A 23,026-nucleotide genomic window follows, 5' to 3' on the forward strand; every position below is an offset into this window, starting at 1 on the left:
TAAAGCTATAAATAGGTCTAAAGCTCATCTGTCTCCTTTTAGCAGAGAAGGGTCAAATTACAGGGGCAAAGCAAAATAATAAAATGAATATCAGCGTGTTTTATACTGTCAGTCAGTCATCCCCACAGTCTCCTGTCTCCTCCTTTCTACTGTGCTATCCTAGAATCAAGGATCCCAGCACAATGCCTCTGTTGAAACTTCCAGGTAGGTGTGCAAAAGTGTTTGTAGAGTTCACTGCTTTTAATATGCAATCAATCCTTTAACTATCATGTCAGCTCGGGAATCCTTTATTTAAGGTTCATAGTAATTTTAACAGTACATTTCAGGAAAAGACAAGACAAGGTTTCCAAGGGGATTTTGGTTTTTAGTTTTAGGAGGGAGGTAATCTTCTAAAACTGTATCATGTAGTAGCATCCTTGATGATCCCAGTAGAAAACTGTGTAAGATATTTATTATCTACGCTGCTAGTCTAAACAAAACCTGTGCTGCCACACTTGGGAGAAGGGTCCTATAAAATGTCTTTAGCTATACCATTAGCTGAAAATCATGAGAATAATGGCAATATTAATATTAATCTGTGTATTCTGATGGTTCACAATCCAGGTTTGTACACAGAGTAATTTTCAAAATAATAATTTGTCTTTTTCATTATAAAATAATACATTTCATGTGAAATAAAAAGAGACATTTCACTGAAAAATAAGAGTAATAAACACTCATTTAGAGAAACTGAGAAATTTAGAAAAGTAGTTATAAAAAAAAAAACCACAATCCTCATCATCCAAAGATAACTTTTAACATGTTAGTGTTTTTCTTTCAAACTATTTTCTTTGAAAATTTAAAGAATTTTTTTTAAAAAACCACAGTTGAGATTATATTATACATGTGACTTTGTATCCTGCCCTTTTTCTGGCTTCACATTATAACTTAATCAGTTACCATGGCACTCCAAACTCTTCCTAAACATCATTTTAAATGGCTGTATAATATTCCAATTTTCTTAACCAATCCCTTAAGTTCCTTATGATTTTTTTAAGTATAAATGTGCTCTGACAATAATATTTGTACCTAAAGCTTTTTCCATGTTTAAGGATTATTTCAGTAGAATAGATTCTCAGAAATGGCTGTTTGGTAGGTGTTAATTGTTTACCAAATAATCTGTTTTCGCTTACCTGCAATCAGCATTGTATGAGAGTTTCCATCCCTCTTGATCAGGTTTTTAAAAATCACATTTTACAAAGAGTGCCTTTTTAAAATTATAAACATAAATTTAAAGAGACAAATTAGAAAGGAAAAGAAAACGAAGAGCTATATAATAACTATATTCCCAGGGTTTTCTATTGGCAGCAAATTGTAGAAAAATGGAAGAATGAGCTTTAATAACACATCCCACCACACCCCTTTCTTATACCAACCTACCTATTTCTATTCCAAAGCATTGATTAGTAGCCACATATATTTTATCTTGTTCTATTTTATTTCATACAGCTGAAGAAAAACGTGAGTATTTTGGGCTATTTTTCCTGCCATTTGCCAAAGTATCAATTTCTAAAAGATACTATTCTTTAATTCAGAAGCATGTCTATTTTTCAGCAGTGTTTATTAATGATACCATTAAAAGCCAACAAAGATTTATAATGACCATAGATCTCCCATAGCATAGCAAATGCACTCATGAATCTTCCTGCCTCCAAAAATCCCTTTTTTAAAGAAACATCAGAGGACATTCATTTGCTATTCTGACATAAAATAATCTTCTCCTTTAGACATTAGTTAAGGGGATCTACTGAGTCCTGCCCTAGTAAACCCTCCTCCAATGCAAAAAATTCCATGGTGAATTTTTGTGACCAGATAAAGTGAAACCCATTTTCGATAAAATTGTAACTTTTTATGTATGTTCCCCTCCATCTCAAATCAGACTTGTCCTTTGATGGACTGATAGTACTCCTGGTGCCTCTGAGTTCCTCTATGAGATGCCGTGTGGCAGATGAAAGATCTACAACCTGTCTTTCCTACACATTAATAAAGCACTGCTGAGAAATAAGCATGTTTTTCTGGGTCTGTTGGGTGAAGCAGCAAGCATGATATTTCTTTTCTCAAGAGTTTTGCACTTCCTATGTTAATAATAATAATCCCCAACTTTGCATAGTACTGTGTAGTTTTTAAAGTATTTCTTGTTCAATCTTTACAACAATTCTCTGAAGTTGACATTATTATTATTAATATTCCTCTTTTATGATGATGAACACTGAGGCTCCTAGTGACTATATGGCTTTCCCAAGGCCACCCAGCTGTCACAGACACTTCTTCTCACTCCTAGTCCAGTGTTCTTTCTGCTTCACCACTCTACTTCTTGTTTCTATTCTCTTATCTATTCTCTGTCTAAATGTGGATGTCCTAACCTCAAGACATTGCCACTCAGATGCTCCATTATCTCAAACATGCTCAAAAAAGAACTCAGCAATTATCTATACAAACCTCAGGGAGTCATCTGTACTTTACTCCATGAATTAGGTTGTCACCAAATCTTATCTACTCACCTTTTGAAATGTCAGTTTCACTCTTTCCTCTCCCTAATCACCACCACTCCCTGAAGTATTTTTGAAAGGCAAAGCTCTTGAATTAGGAATCAAATTTCAGCTGTGGTTACATGAAGCCAAAACAACTGGTTGATTCAGTGGAAGGAAATATCAACCATATAATTTTTGGTGATAATGTAAGCTACTTCTTGAGAGTAGAGTTTCTACTTTTCAACTGTCTATAGTGACTTAGCTACAACCTAGAAAAAACAATGTTTAAAAACGTGAAACCAATAGATGTGTGCAGTCCCACATAATGGATGCTTGTTCTGGAAGAGCCAGATCCCAAGCAAGTAGGATTTGGTTCCTGGGACTCCATTTCCATACTTTCCCTCCTGAGACCTCCAAGAGCATTGCCACAGACCCATCATGACAAGCCACTCGCATAGTCATCTTCATTCTCCTCCTCATCATCATCAGAGCCCACTGGCCTATTTCCATTTGCTCCCCATGGTACATGAAGCCTCTTCTAATTTCTGCTTGTCATTCATCCTTTAGGTGCATATGCTTGCCTGTGATGCTCAGGGAGGAATGATACTATTTCTGGGGAACAGTTGGCTGTGGGGTGGGGAGGCATTCTCAGGTCATCAAATGTATCTACTTAGTGTTTTGTTCGTTCCTTCATGGATCTTGGTGCTTGCCAAAAAACTAGGGATAGCATCCAAAGATGCTTGTCAGTTTCAGGAAGTGCTTGAGCTCAATGAGACAAATAGATGCATGAAGTTCAGCCAACATATTGGGCTTCTCTGTTACTCTGCTGTGACAAGCCAGGTTTGAAAACTGGCTGACCTGACTGTTAGCGTTGGTGAAGTTATGAGTCAATTACTCTCATTTCCAATGTATGCTTCAGCCTATACTAAGCCATACCATGTATCGTTTCCTTAATAACCCAAACCTAACCCCAAATACCAAATAACAGTCTGAGCAATGCTACCAAATTATGTCATTCAGTTTAATCTGGTGTTTTATTTTCCTTTAAAAAATTGCTCTCAAAAAGCATTTTCACATACATTATCTCGATGTCACAACAGCCTTGTAAGTGAGGTTTGTAGGTATTAGTATTCCCACTTTATACATAAGGAAACTGAAACAGGAGAAGGTGAAGGAGTTGGTAAGTACAGAACAGTGCTTGAATACAGTACACTTACCTAAATTGTAATTGAAAATGTGTCATTTTGGAGACTTGTATAGACATTGAAGGGGCAGCAGGAGTGAGGGGATCTATCTCTCTGCATGCAGTTTGCTTTGTCATCACATGAAGAATGTTTGTCTCCTGCTGTTGCTCCAAATATCCAGCTGTTTGCCATTCTCATTATTTGCTACCTGCTCTTTTCTGGAAATACCAAGAGACTTTTAGAAGTATTGGAGGTTATAACTACTCAGATGGAAACAGCTGGGTGTCTGGAAAACACAATAGAACTTAACAGAAAAGCAGATATTTGATGGCCATCACCACCCTATATGATAAAACTGGTTGTCTTGTATTCTAAGGATCTTGGGGTTGTTCATTGCCAGGCTAAAAGGTCATCCTTCCACCCATTTTAAGAATGGAAAAATTAAGGCAAGTAAAAGTAAAATGGGCTGTCCAAAGGTCACTCATTATGGAAGGCCACATATCCACAAGAAATGGGACTCCCAACACTAGGCAGTAAATATTAGCGATTCCCTTCCCGCCCCCAACACCAGCACATCACCAAGTCATCAGGGTTTGAAAAAAATGAGGTTGTGATGTGTGACAGAAACACAATATCTGTCTTATGAGGAAGAAAGGCCCTAAAGTACACATTTATTTCTCAGAACGGTTTAGATCACTTATTCTGTTCAGGAAGAAGAACGCCAAGGACCAACAACCCTATCCGCATCTTTAAAACCGTCAGAAAAATTCCACCAACCTGATAGGAAGGACTATGCTGCATGGTTACTATGAAATCAAACTTAGCCCCGCCAGAAACAGGTGATCTTGGGTTAAGTGCTAGTCCTGCAAGAGCCCAATCCCATCTTTAGGACCCTCTAAAGTGTGCTGTAAGAATCTGACCCGTGATTCTGAGAATGGATTTCCAAGCTACCCACACAGAAACCCACTAAAGAGAGAATAGGCATGAAGTGCCATCATGTTCCTGGCACACTGGGCGGAGAGCAGGGGAGCCATGTGCCCAGGGCAGTCCTTAGCACTGTGCCTTCTGTGTAGCAGAAACTCTCGGATGACTTCTGAGAAAGTGCTTGAACACTAACACGTGAAAACGCCTTTTAGGTATTGATGATGCAACACGGAGCTTTGCTGAAAAAGTGTTTGCCTCTGAAGTCAAAGATGAGGGAGGCCATCATGAGATCTCCCCTTTTGATGTGGATGAGATCTGTCCAATTTTGCACGATGAGATGTGCAAACACCTATTCCAGCTGGAGGCTCTGTCCACCCCCACAGGAGGCAGGAGGTAAGTGGTGTAAGTGGAATGTTCATTACGTTGGGACACAAGGAAGGGGAAATGTCAGGGCAGATAGTTCACTCTGAATGATGATTCAACTTGGAGGAAAAACTCTGTCAGAGTTAAACCCACACCCCCCCAAACACACACACTGAATACACTAGGGCGAAGCAACGAGGACCAAAAAAGAAGAAAACAGTGGCCTTCCTACCTTCATCCAACCTGCCTTTAGTTGAACCATTCCTGTTCACCCAAGCAAGAGGACATGATCTACCACGTGATTGTTCCAAACCAAAGTGGCTGATGGCTGCTGAGCACACGCTCAGTTTCCACACTATACAGAAACTGGAACTCAAGGGCCTCATCTTTGGACTCTGTACTTAGTCAACCTTAGTGTCGTGCTGCCTGATAGGAATCCTGCCCTTCAGCCAGTCTGGCCTCCTCCAGGCCTCAGGGATACAGCTCTCCGTTTCTGCCCTCAGGCGCTGCCCATCCTATGCCTGTGATGTGTAATTACTACTGCCTCCCCTGAACAGATCCCTCTCCACAAAGTCTGTTTATTTTCCCTTCTTTGAACTACTCTAGTACTCACTACCTGTCACTATGTGCCACAGTTTAGTTCTCAAACCTGTTATTGACCACTTACTTGGACCCCCCCTCCTCAAAACACTCCCCTCCCCCAACCAGCTTCATGGGGAGGTCATTCTGCAGTCCTTCCCTTGGTTTTATTTCTTTAAGGAAATAACAGCAATCCACCTTCTTTGGCATCCCCCATAGGACCTAACACAGGGCATGGGTCAAGGTAGAAACGGAATAAATACATGTTGATTTGAGGAAGTAATGTTGATTAAGCAACTTACAAGTTCCAGGTAGTGTGCTAAGCATTTTATAAACATTAAATCTCACAGAAATCCTGAATGGTAGACATCATTACACCACTTTTTTAGAGAGAGATACAGAAGCTCACAGAATTTAAGGGACACGCACCAAATGACACAGGTACTAACTGACATAGCCTGTGCTTACTGCAGCACCCAGACTTCCTGTTCTGCTGGGAGTGGGCCTCCTGTGCAGGACAGTGTCATGCTGAGAGTCTTCTAGTACATTCCCCAAGACCCACTCTTCCAAGGTATACGAGGACGAAGGGAACACTCTAACATGATACCCCTTTCCATAAGGTTGGATCCTGTTTCTGACACCCAGCCCACATTTAATTTTCACTCTTTTTCTCAAAATGAAATTGTATAGTGGAACATCAACTTATCACAATGAAACTCGCAATGAAGATAAAGTTAACTCTTTTTATTTTTCAATTTCAAACCGAGAAAAAAGCGTTCCTTTGGACAGAGGACCATTAGTTTGTCCGTTCCACAAAGTGAAACATCTTCCACCAAATTGTCCCACATTGATGAATACATTTCTTCGTCTCCCACCTACGAGACCGTGCCTGATTTTCAGAGAGTGCAGATCACAGGCGATTATTCCTCTGGGGTGAGTTGCTTCTTGCCCCTCACATGTAGCTGCTAGAAAGATACTCAGCTTGATTGTTTCAGCTTCTTTCCTTCCTCCCCTTCCTTTTGAAGACGGTGTTAGCTCACCTGTCCTTTGCTATACTTCATTATCACATTTCAATACCAATATGCTACAACTTTTAAAAAAAATTTATTGATGATTGATATACAATGTTGTGTTAACTTCTACTGTACAGCAAATTGATTCAGTTTTATATATATATATATATATATATTCTTTTCCATTATGGTTTATCACAGGGTACTGAATATAGCTCCCTGTGCTATACAGTAGGACCTTGTTGTTTACGATATGCTATGACATATTTCTGTTTTGCTTTTATCATGTCACATAATTTCTCCTCCTTTATCTCATTTGCTTGCACATGCGAATACGCAGTAGAATGTGATGTGTGTGTTACAGAATACAGTGGACAGATTCTGGCAAAAGAACCAAAGAGAGTAGCAACTGAACTAGTCTCACTGAGGGCATCATAAAGCAGGAAAGGGAGCCTCAGGGAGGCCCGGGGGGCAGAGTGGGGAGGGGCTCTTGGGGAAAGATGGACCCAGAGCAGACCTAGAATGGAGAGAAGGGCTGCAGGTAGCATTAACCAATCAAAGAAAACAGATCAGGAGAAAGAGAGAGAAAAGAGGAAAGAAGAGTGGAGAGGAAAGAAGATGAGAGAGGACTTCGCTGGCAGCGCAGTGATTAAGAGTCTGCCTGCCAATGCAGGGGACATGGGTTCGATCCCTGGTCCGGGAAGATCCCACATGCCCTGGAGCAACTAAGCCCGTGCGCCACAACTACTGAGCCTGCGCTCTAGAGCCCGCAAGCCACAACTACTGAGCCCACGTGCCACAACAACTGAGGCCCGCGTGCCTAGAGCCTGTGCTCTGCAACAAAGAGAAGCTACTGCAATGAGAAGCCCATGCACCACAACGAAGAGTAGCCCCTGCTTGCCACAACTAGAGAAAGCCCGTGCGCAGCAACGAAGACCCAACGCAGCCAAAAGTAAATAAATAAATTTATTTTTTAAAAAAAGAAGAAGAAGATGAGAGAGAGGTCAGAACATTCTAATGCAGCTGCTGTTTTTCGACCAACTGTCCTTTCCAATTTCATAGCAGATGCTTACACAGTAGATTATTGCTTGGAACAGATTCTGGTATGCCACAGGGATAGTAAACTCAAGTTGCAAACAACTTGACCTGCTTGTCCTACCCAGAACAGTTGGTCAATAAATAAACCTCTGCCACACGGACTTGCAAAATCAGCATCATATTGGTGAAATTGCTGTTTAGCCATTGGTCTATGCTCCAAATATAGTTTTAATGACTGGTCCTAAACCCTCTTCTCATGTAACTGACCCACTTAGGGTCAGTTCCAAGATATTTAAAAATGACAGAGCAATGAAATGGACACTATTCTTGTTTATTCGTTTTCTGCATGGTAACATGTGTGCTCTACAAATGGCAGGGATTTTAGATGCTAAATAACTGAAACAAAATGTTTAATAGCAACATGGCAAACAAAGTTTGGAGAAGGCCAGAGTTCAAAAAAACCACAAATATTAAAACTTGATCCCTATGTGCTTGGTGGAAATGAAAACAGGAATAAAAAGAAAGAAGATGAGAGGAAGGACAAGGCTCACAGAAGTCAGGGATTAGCTTCTCCTCCTATAAAAGCTGGAGGGCACCTGAAATCTTGGTCTGGAGTCTTTTTTTTTCTTTCTTTCTTTTTTCTTTTTTTTAACATCTTTATTGGAGTATAATTTCTTTGAAGAACCAAGTATGTGGCTACACCGGGTAGCTGAAGGTGGCTGAGCTGCTGAGCTACACTCCACCTAGTTGTGGCCTGTACCTGAATCAGTCTTTGCCCTTATAACTGAACAGAGAAGTAAAGGGGGAATTAGGGCTAAGTTCCCAAGGCCATTCATCCCAGGTAAACAACAAATTCATTGTAATCAGTCCTTATTGAGCACATACTCTGTGCCAGGCACTGTGTGCTAAGTGCTGAGGACGAGAAGGTGGATAAGATCCAGCTCTTGTCCTCAAGGAGCTTTAGGTGGCTGGCCCATTAGGTAGCAAAGGAACAAGCGTGCTATTGGAAGCAGACCCCCAGACCTAGCACCTGTGCCAGACTCTCTTGGTCAAGGTCAACAAGTCATTAAAAAGAGTTCAACTGTTCAGGATTAATATCTGGACTTCAAACCATTGGGAACAAGCTTGCATTGGTCCCAGAAAGTCTTTGGGTTCTGATGATGAGCATGCAATGATTTAGAGTTATAACTGTGGGCATGTCAAGCCCAGCCAGGAGTTGGGGATGGGGTCAGGGAAATAGGCCAGTTTTTTTTTTTTTACGGTTCGCGGGCCTCTCACTGCCGTGGCCTCTCCCGCTGCGGAGCACAGGCTCCGGTCGCGCAGGCTCAGCGGCCATGGCTCATGGGCCCAGCCGCTCTGCGGCATGTGGGATCTTCCCGGACCGGGGCACGAACCCGCATCCCCTGCATCGGCAGGCGGACTCTCAACCACTGCGCCACCAGGGAAGCCCAAAAATAGGTCAGTTTTAGGAAATTTCCAGCAGTTCTAAGAAAATTTTACTCTATAATCTGTTTTTAGTCCCAGATAAAATCCTGTTCAAAACCATCCCAAAGAATGACTTCTCACAGGATGATATTCTGATCCGTCTCTAGCTACAGAAAGCAGTGCATGGGCGACAGGGTTTGAGGGAAGTGTGACACTTTATTCCTTCCCCAATATTTTCCACACTGACCAGCAGGTGATCTGAGTTCTCATATTACACCAACATTGTCTTTCAGTTGAGATGTTGTCTTCAGAAGCCTATACTTAAAATGTTCTTTTGCTACCTGGAGAAAGTATTGTCCATGTTAGAATGGGTCCTTTTAATCATATTTGTTAGATAATCACTGCTATCTAGCAAAAACCAAAAACAAATATGGGACTGTAAGGAAAGACTCATAGGACAGACACGTTTGGGCAGGAATGGAAGAGCGATTAAAACTTCAGGGCCTGCTCCTTGAGGGAGACCCAGGGCCCAAGTTGAGTGAGAAGTAGGAGCGGCTCAGCAGGGGCTGTGACACCCAGGAGAGCTGGGAGGTGCCAATGACAAGCTTTCCCCACTTCTCCAGTTTTCACAGGAGCTACTGTGAAATTTTCTTGGTAGGTTACGGTTGAAGATTTCGAAATGGTTTGCAAAGGTCTTTATCGGGCATTGTGTATACGGGAGAAATATATGCAGAAGTCATTTCAGAGGTTTCCAAAAACCCCTTCCCAGTACTTGAGGAACATTGAGGGTGAGGCTTCGGTAGCAAATGAGAGCTTCTATCCAGGTAAGTAATTTTCTTATATAATGTCTGGAATATAGCTTTAGGTTTAACTACTAACTGTTAAAAGTGCCCCATGATTATAAGTAACCCAGTTTTAAGATATCATAGTCATCTTTGGCTCCGTTCTCTCTCCCGCCCAAGTGCCCAATCACTTGATTCAGTCTGTACAATATCTCTCAGAACCTCCTCTCTTCACCATTCCTCAAGCTCTAATTTAGGTGCATATTTCTCTTTGTCCAGATCATTGCAATAGCTTCCTAACTACTCTGTTAAATTCTAATCTCACTTCCTTTCAGTTCATCCTCACTTTGGTACCAGTTATTATAAAACAGATCTGAGCACATCCTTCTCCTGACAAAAACCTTTAACTACGCCCCCTACAAAGTTAAGTCCAGTCTTGAGCCTGGCATTCAAGGCCTACCACCATCTAGCCTTCTAACTATGTTTTATTTATCTGTTATTTATTTATTTTTGGACTTGCACACTCAATCTATTTATAAACTTACCTCCTTTACTCCACCTTTGAACTCTTTGTCCTGGTTGGAAGCATATCCTGTTGTCCATTTAGTTCAGCACATTCCTGCCCCTGTACTGTTGCCATGCCATTCCCTGTGCTGCATTGCCCTTCCTTTCACTTTTTTACTATATGTCCAAATGTCCAGATCCAGTCTCATCCTTCAAGGTACAGCTCGACCATTATCATTTCCTTCCTTCCTCTGACCTCTGTACAAAAGTAAACTACAGGTTTTGACTTTCCATAGCACTTTATTTACATATCTCATTTTTACTTTCTTTCTTATATAGTACATATTTTTAAACAATCATATTTTAATAATTTCTATTGTATAACTGTATCATAATTTATTTAATCAATTCCTATATTTAGGCGTTTAGATTTCTGACTTTTAAAAGTTTATCTCCAGGGCTTCCCTGGTGGCGCAGTGGTTGAGAGTCCGCCTGCCGATGCGGGGGACACGGGTTCGTGCCCCGGTCCGGGAAGATCCCACATGCCGCGGAGTGGCTGGGCCCGTGAGCCATGGCCGCTGGGCCTACGCGTTCAGAGCCTGTGCTCCACAATGGGAGAGGCCACGGCAGTGAGAGGCCTGCGTACCACAAAAAAAAAAAAAAAAAAAAAAAGTTTATTTCCAACAAGGTTACAATAAACATCTTTATTAAGACATCTTTGTACAATTGCTCTATTATCTTTAGGATTAGACTTCTAGAATTGAAATTCAGGGGAGGCAGCTATTTAAGGTTTTTGAACTATCAACTTGTTATGTTGTTAAAAATTTCCAGTTCTAGAGCTTCTTCTCTTTAATTCCTTTTAATATTAAAATCATAGTAAACATGTTCCAGTTTGGTAACTCATAACATTGGTTTGTTCATCTTCTATAGTATTGACATTTAGGATGACTTGCCTTTGTTTCTCCTAAATTATACTTTATCTCTCTAGTATATTTAAGAGTAGGGACTCGAAAGTTTATACTTGACATAGCAATGTACTGTCTCACTTCTTTCGTATTCCTTATCTCAGTTTTGGATAGAAAATGTGCCAACATTTTCTTTTTTCTTTTTTTTTTTCTTTTGGTCATCAAAATTTATACAGCAGGTTCTTTTTTTGAAATATATATATATGTTTCTTAGTAAATTTATTTATTTATTTATTTTTGGCTGCGTTGGGTCTTCGCTGCCGCACGTGGGCTTTCTCTAGCTGTGGAGAGCGGAGGCTCCTCTTCCTCGCGGTGCGCGGGCTTCTCACTGTGGTGGCTTCACTTTGTTGCGGAGCACGGACTCTAGGCACGCGGGCTTCAGTAGTTGTGATACTCGGGCTCAGTAGCTGTGGCTCGCGGGCTCTAGGGCACAGGCTCAGCAGTTGCGGTGCCCGGGCTTAGTTGCTCCGCGGCATGTGGGATCCTCCCGGACCAGGGCTCAAACCCATGTTCCCTCTATTGGCAGGCGGATTCTTAACCACTGCGCCACCGGGGAAGCCCTATACAGCAGATTCTTATTAGTTAACCATTTAATACATATTAGTGTATATATGTCAATCCCAATCTCCCAATTCATCACACCACCCCCCTAAAACCTAAAACTGCTCAAAAAAATTGTCTGTTAAAAAATAACCACTCTAAATTAAGACTGATAGAGAAGCTTGGTTTAAATAAGGAAAAGGCCCAAACTCTACATTTTAACGGTAGTTTTACTTTTATTTCTACGCAGTTATCTCAAATGTTAATAAAATGCTCTTAACAGGAAGATTTTAACAATTTTAATGAATAACGAAAATGGTTTGTAAGAAGTATTGCAATTATATAAACAGAAATTCTGAAGAACTTGAAAATCATTCTTACACTAGATAAAATGTTATTGTTATTTTATACTACTAATTTAGTCACCTTTGGGAAATAATGTAAAAATAAACTTTAGCTTAGCTCTGGATAATTACAACTTATGACATACAGAATTCCATACAAATGAGATCTTACAGTATTTAACTTTGGTTATTTTTATGTGGTCATTCATTCTATGTGCTGATATATTATTGTGTGTTTTATTGAAAAAGTCTTTACCCCTCCCATGAAGAAGAGAGAAGACCCCTTCCGAACAGATAACCTCCCGGAAAACCTCGGTTATCACCTCAAAATGAAGGACGGTGTGGTTTACATCTATCCTAATGAAGAAGCAGCCAGCAAAGAGGAGCCTAAGCCACTTCCTTACCCAAATCTGGACACCTTCTTAGATGATATGAATTTTTTACTTGCTTTAATTGCTCAAGGACCTGTGTAAGTGTTAAGACCTAAACTACTGCTACTATTACTACTACTAACAGTAAGACTACGTATTAATTAATTGCTTACAAGGTTCAAACACTATGTTAAAACCTTCATGTGCATTGTTTCTTTTTCTCCTCACAATCGTTCTATGAGGTGGGTATTTTTATAACTCCCGATTTACACGCTGAGACTTTGACGAGTTAAGTGATTTGCCCAAAGTCACACAGGTGGCTGAGACAGGCTTTGAGCCCCAATCCTCCCTCATTATTATTTATGTACAATTTTGATGAAAAGATTAAGTCCTTGGAGCCCAATACTTTTCAAGTTAGATTAATGCAGAGTAAGCCAGTTCCATTTGGAAACAAACATAATAGTTTTCTACAGGTTATAAGGGTCCTGATGGTTTTGAAATTGTGACTGTTTTCCTTAGATGTCTGGAATTTTTTACAATCATGATTTAATTTTCACAGTAAGACCTATACCCACCGGCGCCTGAAGTTCCTCTCCTCCAAGTTCCAGGTCCATCAGATGCTCAATGAGATGGATGAGTTGAAGGAGCTGAAGAGCAACCCCCACCGGGATTTTTACAACTGCAGGAAGGTAAACATATTCGGTGCTCAGGGGTCATTCCTGGACAAAAACATTAATCCACTTATTTCTTGAACAGGACAAGAAAGATACTGTTTTTCTGATTCATGTAAGATTTCTGCAGGTTCAGTAGAACTTCATGAAAGGAGATAGATGATGTCTAAAAGATTAAAATGCCTTTTCTACTGTTTTCTGCATAGAAAGGTTTATCACATTATTGCCATAAAAAATTATAGTTATCATCAACAACAAAAATAATAAAAACGAATAGAACCTCAAAAACCACTATTCTAGGATTTGAAAGGTCTTCACTCTAGTCCTCTTTCTTCTACTTCCTGACTGTAAGACATTGGGGAGGAAGTGATTAAATATTTGAGTTTCAGTTTCCTCATTTGTAAAACTGGGAAATATATCTGCTCAATCTAGCTCATAAGAGGATTGTGAATAGCAAATGGAAAACTAATCAACTAGAAACACTTCCAAGATGTGTTCTGACCACTTAAATGATTGCAAGGAAGTGGGAGTAGGAAATATATGAGCAGAGGTTTGGGACCAATCCCTGGCTCAGCCACCTGTATAACCTTGGGCAAATTACTTAATCTATCAAAACTTCCGCTTACAAAATTGTACTCATAAAAGTACCTAACTCATAAGTGCCATCGCTGTGCCATGGCTTCATCATTTCAACCTTTCTCCCTTTGGGGCTGAAAGCTGTAGCAGCTGCTTCACTTCCAGCTGTGTCTCATGGGTGGAGAATTGTCCCTAAGACTTTTGTGTGGATCAAATGTAGGAAGTAAATTTGATGCACAGATATCCAGGAGAAGCAGGCAATATTACTGTATCCAGCCTAAACTTTCACATCCTCACAAGGGCACAAAAAGGTGCTATGGGTTCATTCTTTGCTCGGCCACCTCCACCAGCTGCCAGGTCACACCCCTATCATATACTCCTTTCTCCCATCACAGTGGGATTGGCAGGCACCACAGAGAAGCATAACTCAAGCTGATTGTTGGTTTTTCTTTGTCTGAATGTACACACAGGTTGATACCCATATCCATGCAGCCGCTTGCATGAACCAGAAACATCTACTTCGCTTTATTAAGAAATCTTACCAAGTTGATGCTGACAGAGTGGTCTATAGCACCAAGGAGAAAAATCTGACCCTAAAGGAACTTTTTGCTAAATTAAAAATGCATCCCTACGACCTGACTGTCGATTCTCTGGATGTTCATGCTGTAGGTTGAAAAGATAATGTCAGTTTCATCTAATTCTCAGAACCCCACACACCTTTCCCCTACAAACTCTCCCTTCTCAGAGCCCGCTAAACTACGTGGGCTTACCATGCTAACTGAAAGAACCCATGGACAACTTTGAGGTTCTCTCATTGTCAGCTGTATTGGATTCCATTCTTGGAGCCCAAGCCCTTCTCCTGTTTTGTTTTTTGTTTTTTTAAATAAATTTATTTTATTTATTTTATTCTTGGCTGTGTTGGGTCTTCGTTGCTGTGCATGGGCTTTCTCTAGTTGTGGTGAGCTAGGTCTGCTCTTCATTGGGGTGTGCATGCTTCTCATTGTGGTGGCTTCTCTTGTTGTGGAGACGGGCTCTAGGCACGGGCTTTAGTAGTTGCAGCACGCGGGCTCAGTAGTTGTGGCTCATGGGCTCTAGAGCACAGGCTCAGTAGTTGTGGCGCACTGGCTTAGTTGCTCTGCGCCAAGCCCTTCTCCTGTTACCAGGCCACTGTTCCTTGTGGCCATTCCCTAACTCTCTGTGTTCAGGCAGCTCTGATAAAGATATACTTGTGCTCCTGTTTCCTGATGCAGGGACGTCAGACTTTCCAGCGTTTTGATAAGTTCAATGACAAATACAATCCTGTAGGAGCAAGTGAGCTACGGGACCTCTACCTGAAGACAGACAATTACATTAATGGGGAATATTTTGCCACTATCATCAAGGTGAGGAGAAATCAACCAGATCTATGGTACCTGGCCTGGTTCTTGAGGAGGGGGAAGAAGAGAGGGAGGGAAGGAAGGAGAAAAGAGGGAAGGAAGGAAGGAGGGAAGAAGAAAGGGAGGGAGGGAAGAAGGAGAGAGGGAAAAAAGGAAAGAGAAAAGAGGGAAGGAAGGAAGGAAAGGAGGGAGGGAGGGAGGGAGGGAGCGTGCTATCCCTGGGGTCAGGCAATACACAAATGAATGTGATAATTTCTTCTGAAACATTCACTGTAATGATTTTCAAAGACCTTGATTCCTAGGACAGAGACCCTAAGGGTGTGGATTTGGGATTAAGGACCTGGCTCTTCCAGGCTTTTGGAGTTGTAAGTTCAGGAAGAATTAGGATCAGAATCCATCCTGATCTTCATGACACCTGAACATTAGGAGGCAGGAATGACAGGTGCAGTTGGGAGATGTGTGTTTGGAGATATAGGGGGCATATGAAAACTGAATTTCTTTTGCAGCGGTGCCTTGGGATTTCATCGTCTTTAGTCTGACTGTTTTTCTCTCTAGACTCCATTACATCCTATCAGTCTTTTAGCCCGACTAACTCCCCCTCACCTCTCAGGCTCCTTACATCTTAACCTTGATAGTTTTCCTCTGACTGCCTTTCACATTTCCTCTGTTCTTCTTAGTACCCATCTCCTCTCCCTAGACCCCACAGGTTTAGACCCCTGAGGGACCCGTGGGAATTCCTGGCTTTGGACTCCTCTCTTGGCTTTGCAGGAGGTAGGTGCAGACTTGGTGGACGCCAAGTACCAGCACACTGAGCCCCGCCTGTCTATCTACGGCCGCAGTCCTGATGAGTGGAGCAAACTCTCCACCTGGTTCGTCCGAAACCACATCTACTGCCCCAACATGACATGGATGATCCAGGTCCCCAGGATCTAGTACGTACCCACCCACTGGAAACCCTGAAGCCTGCCTTCCTCCCACCTGCCTCACCTCCTCCACACCAACAAGGAATGTGCAGCACATCTGGACAGAAATAAGCTTTGTTAAACAGCAGTCAGTACTGGGGCCCGGGTGCCTGATTTTGTCCCTTCTGGGTTTAGCACTCTTGATGACAGACAGGAGTTAGGAAGATCATTTCAGTTCAGTTTTCTAACCAGGTTTTTTGGTTTTGTTTTGTAAAACAGGGGACTTTATGCAGATCACAAAATAACTTCTTGAGAATGATTAAGACTTAAGATAAGAACTATATACATTTTACTATACATTTTCTTTCTCTTGGTCTTCCTCTCTGTGTCCAGTTCACTCTTTCCCATGCGCATCTGTACTGGGGTGTACCTTTCTTGTATCAGAACCTCTACCACTGTCTGTCGATTGTCTCATCTACAAGTGCTCAAGTTCTCTATGATTAATGAGTATTTATCAATGGTATTATCACCTGCTAATTACTCATTGCCCTCAGGGATGTTCATATCATTGATCTTTTATCTAACTTAAGTGTTTATATATTGTCTAGCCACCTACCTCCATGCTGTGTGTGCCCTGTGACAATGCAAGAGTTTTATCCTGTCTCTTTAGCCAAAAATAAAAGTAGCTTTTTGACTGGAGTAAAACATCCTGTCTAATATCATTAAGGAAGAGATATTAAAGCATTAGAGTGTGGTGGTTAGAAGCATGGGCCCTGGCTCTGGACTGGCTATGCTTGAATCCTGGCTCTACCACTTACTAGCTGTGTGACCTTGGCAAGTTGTGTGACCTCTCTGTGCCTTAGTTTCATCATCTTTAAAATGGGGTCATAATGGTACCTAATTTATTGTGTTTTATGAGGATTAAATTAGCTAATACTTCTGGCCACTTAAAAGAGTGGATGGCATATATTGTGTGCTATATAAGAATTTGTTAGATTGCCCCCTGGCCACAGCATATCATAGGTGTTCTTGATAACTGTTTCACGCTCACGATACCACACATGTAAAAATCATTGAAACTTTCATGACAGAGTTCCCATACTCTTCATTTTCTATCTGGACTTAGCTGTGAACGTTTAGTTTTCTTACCACAGAGGATTTGTAGAAGATATAGGGGCATGTGGTCCAACAAGAAATTTATACCTCCTATGCCAAACCCAAACTGAATCCTTCATTATGGGTAACCAAGAAGAATGTACCAGAGTGGACCTAGGATGGAGACACTAGGTCTTCTCCTGAACATGGCATTTAGTCCTTTGCTTGCCTTTGGTCCTTTGCTTTGAACTATTAGTCCAAAAAATCTTTTCCTCCTAAATTCTCTTCATTCCTGCCTCTAGTGATGTGTTCCGATCTAAGAATTTCCTTCCACACTTCGGAAAGATGCTGGAGAATATTTTCATGCCAGTGTTTGAGGCCACCATCAACCCCCAGGCTCACCCAGACCTCAGTGTCTTCCTCAAGCATGTAAGCATGGCCCTGCAAGCCTTCCTACGGCTGCACATGAACCAGCCCGCCTACCTAACCATGATTAATTCTTGATGCTTATCTCTGACATTTGGTCCTTGCCTTTGGAAGCTGAAAGTTTGTCTGAGGGCCGGGACCCTGCCTTCGGACTGAACCCATTACGTGGCTCACTCTTCCTGACAGATTACTGGCTTCGACAGTGTGGATGATGAGTCCAAACACAGCGGCCACATGTTCTCCTCCAAGAGCCCTAAGCCCCAGGAGTGGACCATGGAAAAGAATCCATCTTACACTTACTATGCCTACTATATGTACGCAAACATCACGGTGCTCAACAGCCTGAGAAAGTAAGTAGATGAGAACTGGAGCTAGAAGGAGAATCTATTTAGCACACCTCTTTCCTCATACATTGGCACCCTAGGTGGTTGAGGGCCTACGCTGCTGGGATGCTGCCAGCTGGCCCAGAGCAGAAATTTCTTTCCCTTGTCTTTTTCTTCGGTTTCTTTATTTATTTAGGGGCAGGAATGGACAGTTTGGAGCCTTGAGTAACTTTCACAGTTCCTTTTCTTTGGAAGTTTAGGAATTTACACTAATCACTGTGCAATTTACTATAAAATTCCATACATTTTACCTTTCTTGATATATCTGGGTAAGGAATAAATAGAGGACTATCATAATGGGGTTTTCTGGAAATGTTTCCCCGCTGAAGTGTGAGTAGGAGAAACAACGACATGGTGATATTGGTAAAAGTTGGGTGGAAACTGAAGATGTTTCTGTTCAGGTAATCAAAACTTTCCTCCATACCCTCATATCCTATGTTGTCTCTTTTTTCAAAAAGCCTGTGTTTGGGAAGAATTAAGATTATGATTTGGAATTGTCAGTTTTGCTGAATACTTTGGATACCCCACTCCCTTTCAGAGTGTTCTGGTGTTTCCTACCAGATTTTCTTATAAATCACTCTATGCCCAGCACTGTTGCCAGGTCCCAGTCAGTCACCTGTGATTGCTATAGTAGCTCCGTTTCCCTAGGGAACGAGGCATGAATACGTTTCTGTTCCGACCTCACTGTGGGGAAGCTGGAGCTCTCACCCATCTCATGACAGCATTCATGACAGCAGATAATATCTCTCATGGCCTGAATTTAAAAAAGGTGAGTTGGAAGCTCTCTTCTCAATATTAACTTTTATACTGGAGCTAGAGGAACAGCATTTTTTCCCCTTATCATTCTGTCACAAGTCATTATCAACACTGGAATCAAATTAAAGTAGAGCAAAAAAGATTTTTGAGATTATTTAGTGCATCTCATTTTACAGAGGCCCAGAGAAGTAAAGGAAGTTGCTCAAGATTACCTAGATAGTTGGTGGCAGGGAGGAGTTAATGCAGATCGCCTGACTTGCATTTTAGAACTCTGACAAGGGATAAATCAGAGGCAGCTTGGCTTACCTGAAACTGGTTTTCACCAGATTTCATGTTATAGCATGTTTTAAAATGCCTCTGGTGTGAGTCAGAACTTTCTTGTAGGGAAAAAAAATGTTTCAAGGTGAAGTCTTTTGCCTAACTAACTAGACAATTAAAACACAAACAGCTGGGTTTGACTCAATGCTTCTGAAAATTGATCCCAAATAAATTTCTTCTAAATAGTATTTACATTTAAAAGCTATTATTCTTCTTTACAAGGGGATTTAAAGAATAGGTGATAATTTTGTTGAAAGGTAAAACTTGAGGTAACCAGGAAGTTTTAACTTTTCTAGTTTGTATCCCTTTCTCAACATTAAAAAAATTTTTTTTCACTCTTCCTTTACAGAGTCCTGTGTTACAGTATTTGTTTTTCTTAGCCCAGATTCCCATCGCTATGTCGCCATTAAGTAACAACAGCTTATTTCTAGAATATGCCAAAAATCCGTTTTTAGATTTCTTCCAGAAAGGGCTAATGATCTCACTGTCTACAGATGACCCGATGCAATTCCACTTCACCAAGGTACACATATGGAATTTTGAGTAATACAAGTATATTTTTGCTGAAATGTTGTTTACCACCCAGAATTTTAAAGTCAAATCAAGATATTTCATTATTCTTTTTGTGCAGGATGTGGGTTATTTCTTTTAATGCATTCCTTTTTCTTCCTTTCTTCCTTTTTTTTTTTTGGCCTCATTTAAATAAATAACCCAAGGAGCCCCTAATGGAAGAATATGCCATTGCTGCACAAGTCTTCAAGCTGAGTACCTGTGATATGTGTGAAGTGGCAAGAAACAGTGTTCTGCAATGTGGAATTTCTCATGAGGTAGACCTGCCCTTGACTGGCTCTCCTTCTGAGTTTAGAATTTGGCAACTTGAATATTGAAAAATTAGTTGGGGAAACATGTTGAAAAATTATTTCACAAATCATGTGCAATTACTATGGACAGGGACTAGAAAAAACTATTCTGTCTCTCTGGCCATGCTTTTTGGGCAAGGGAAATAAAATATAATTGATTTCTCAGCAGACCGTGCACATTGAGGTACTGGATGAGTGCTTTTAATGGTTTATTGTTTTCCTCTTGCCCGTAGCTAACCTAAGGAAGGAATCTTGGTGGAGGATGTAATTATTGTCTATATCAGGGTAAAAAGGGACAACAATCATTCTGTTTCCTTTTCTCTTATAGGAGAAAGTAAAGTTTCTGGGTGATAATTACCTTGAAGAAGGTCCTACTGGAAATGACATCCGAAAGACAAATGTGGCCCAAATCCGCATGGCCTATCGCTACGAAACCTGGTGTTATGAACTTAATTTAATTGCTGAAGGCATTAAATCAGGAGAATAAAACAAATAAACCAAATAATGATATGGGTGAGATTTTCATTGTAGAGTGTGAATAACAATAGTTACCAGTTATTGAATCCCTACTACAAGCCAAAGATTGTATTAGATATTGTTCCATTGACATTATTTCATTTAATGTTTTGCACAACTTTATAGGTATTATTACCTCCATTTTGGGGAAGATGAGTAAACTGAGGTTGGTGAAGTTAATAACCTGCACAATTGTACAACACAGGGAATATAGCCAATTTTTTATAATAACTGTAAATGGAATATAACCTTTAAAAATTATGAATCACTATGCTGTACACCTGTAACATATAGTAGTGTACATCAACTATACCTTAATTAAAAAAAGAAATGATCTTTGATAAAAAAAATAAGCTGCACAAGGATGCACCTAGTGAGAGGTAGCAATGGGGACCTGGGTTTTTCTGACTCTTGAGTGTCCATGACTTCCAGGCAAAACGGTTATTAAGGCAGGGCAAAAATACAAGCAAATGATGGGACTTCCCTTGTGGTCCAGTGGTTAAGACTGCACTCCCAATGCAGGGGGCCCAGGTGCAATCTCTGGTCAAGGAACTAGATCCTGCATGCCACAACTAAAATATCCTGTTTGCCGCAACTAAGACCCGGCGCAGCCAAATAAATAAATAAATATTTAAAAAAACAAAAACAAAAACAAGCAAATGATTTGATATAGGGAGAATGTAGGCTTTTGGTTTATAGAATGAAACTTGCTATAGGCACTTAGACTTCTGAAAAGTCCTTTTGACAGGATACATCTGAAGGGTGGCTTTCTTAGACAAAAACAGGTGTACCCCAAGATAGAAAATCTGTAATTATGAATTATTATACTCATGGAGAATTTATCTTATGAAAGGATTCTTAGTTTTAAGGATATAATTGACAATAAAGTTATAGTCAGCTGTAGTGGTACGTTTTAAACGATTTCACTTACCAAAATAAGATACACGTGTAACTTTTTAGAAACATTCCTGTTACTCAAGGTCAGGTGGAATTCAATCCAATTAGCCAGACCATACTTCTATACATATACAGTTGTGTTGCCACCTAGTGGTTGGGCTGATACTTCGTTCCACTTATTCAATAAACAATTACTGATCAAACATCTAAAGTACCAGGTACTATTCTAGGCAGCAAAGATATAAAGAATAAGATTTCACTTCTACTCTCAAGTTATTCACAGCAAGAAGTTATAGCATGAGTGGATACAAAAGTGAAACAGAGCATTTTGTGAAACATCCCAGAAAGTAATGACGTTTCAAATGGAAAAAAAAATTAAAAGCAAATTCCTGCATGCTTCCACATTCTGTACAGGTAGCCATAAGCATAGGCATGATCCCAGCAGCATGTTTGTACTAGCCCTGGTGTTAGAATGCTCTCCCTGGTTTCTGAAGTTGAAGTTCTGTTTGCTGAGTATTTGTAAGTCCCTTGGAAAACCTGATTTTATTTTACCTTGGCCTCTTTGTCATCAAAATAATATAAGTTGCCAAATTAAACTTTCTATTCTCAGATTTTAAAAGGCATGAACTACCATTATGTATATCTCCATCTTACCCATGAGAGGGCAGTAGAATACATACATGTTAATTCATTTATTACATCCATGCAGATTTGGTTTCCAATTTGGTACTTGGAATTCGATTTGCTCATTTTGTCATATAGTCTCCTGGAATTCAAAGTTTGAACTTTGAAATAAATTTGAAATTCCAAAGCCACACTATTCTAGCCCCAAATTTTATCTTAAACAATTGTTTGGGAAGTTTTCTAAATACATAAGGAATTTTTTGGTGGTGAGCAGGAGTCCATAAAGATCAGTGTTCAAAATTTACTACAAATTTATTTCCTCACTGAGACATGATTAAAAATATGTCTTGTCAAAAAAATATGTCTTGTCATTCCTCTTTTTCTCCCCCCCCCCATCACAGAAGAGACTTCCTGTTTCATTGTCCACGGTTCATGGTTTCACAGTGGTTTGGGATATGCAGCTTTTATTGCTTTGACTACGTTGGCTTGTGACAGTCATCTGTGATGTGTAATACTGCTCTTTCTGGCCGTCTTCTATTTTGGTACCTCTATGCGAACAGATATGGGGAGTTTGATCACCAAATCCAAGAGGTTCTGGTGGGGGTGGGGTGAGGTAGGGTGGAGTCGGGCGGGCAGAGGCAGGGTGGGGTGGTTAGCAAGTGCCTGGGAAACAGGCTCAAATCATCCTTGACTCGCAGCCTTAGTGAAACTGGGCTGCTGCTCGCAGTAGGCACTGCGCCATACACATACCTGAGTATGAGTGTGTTGCAGGCGTAGCGCTTAAGCATGTGTGTCACAACAGGGCGTGGGAGCCGACCTCAGGCACTGGGAGTATCAAAGGCAACCCTGCTCTGGGATTTCACGCCTCAGGTGTCCGGAGCGTCATTTGCATCTGTGTATGTTTCAAGTAGGCGCTGTACTGCAATTGCCGGAGAAATGTTTGTTTCCTCCTTGAGCTCAGCCCGAGAAATGGTGCTGCTCTTTCACTGGAGACACCAGGCCTACTGAGCCCGGTGGCAGGAGACAATTCTATGGTTTCTTTGAGTGAGGTGCCATTTGGATTCCTTGATTAGGCTTTCTCTCA

At 40.8% G+C, this 23,026-nt stretch overlaps 1 protein-coding gene across 4 annotated transcripts; it reads left to right on the forward strand.

Moving 5' to 3' along the window:
- The first annotated feature begins 74 nt into the window (after positions 1 to 74).
- Positions 75 to 20,638, forward strand: AMPD1 (adenosine monophosphate deaminase 1). Of its 4 annotated transcripts, XM_082655892.1 has the most exons (16): positions 104 to 204; positions 1,489 to 1,500; positions 4,831 to 5,011; positions 6,322 to 6,493; positions 9,695 to 9,860; positions 12,421 to 12,640; positions 13,102 to 13,231; positions 14,260 to 14,454; positions 15,040 to 15,171; positions 15,934 to 16,097; positions 17,465 to 17,591; positions 17,775 to 17,938; positions 18,620 to 18,740; positions 19,395 to 19,568; positions 19,762 to 19,872; positions 20,234 to 20,638. In XM_082655892.1, exons 1-16 carry the CDS (start codon positions 183 to 185, stop codon positions 20,390 to 20,392), a joined length of 2,250 nt encoding a protein of 749 aa, XP_082512018.1. In that variant the 5' UTR covers positions 104 to 182; the 3' UTR covers positions 20,393 to 20,638. The 4 variants fall into 4 exon arrangements, with proteins under 4 accessions (XP_082512016.1, XP_082512017.1, XP_082512019.1 ...); XM_082655890.1 differs by lacking the exon at positions 1,489 to 1,500 and having other exon boundaries at positions 75 to 204; positions 20,234 to 20,631; XM_082655891.1 differs by lacking the exon at positions 1,489 to 1,500 and having other exon boundaries at positions 75 to 204; positions 6,328 to 6,493; positions 20,234 to 20,629.
- The last annotated feature ends 2,388 nt before the right edge of the window (positions 20,639 to 23,026 follow it).

The sequence above is a fragment of the Grampus griseus genome, assembly GCF_964374135.1.
Source record: "Grampus griseus genome assembly, chromosome: 1".
NCBI classification, from domain to species: Eukaryota; Metazoa; Chordata; class Mammalia; order Artiodactyla; family Delphinidae; genus Grampus; species Grampus griseus.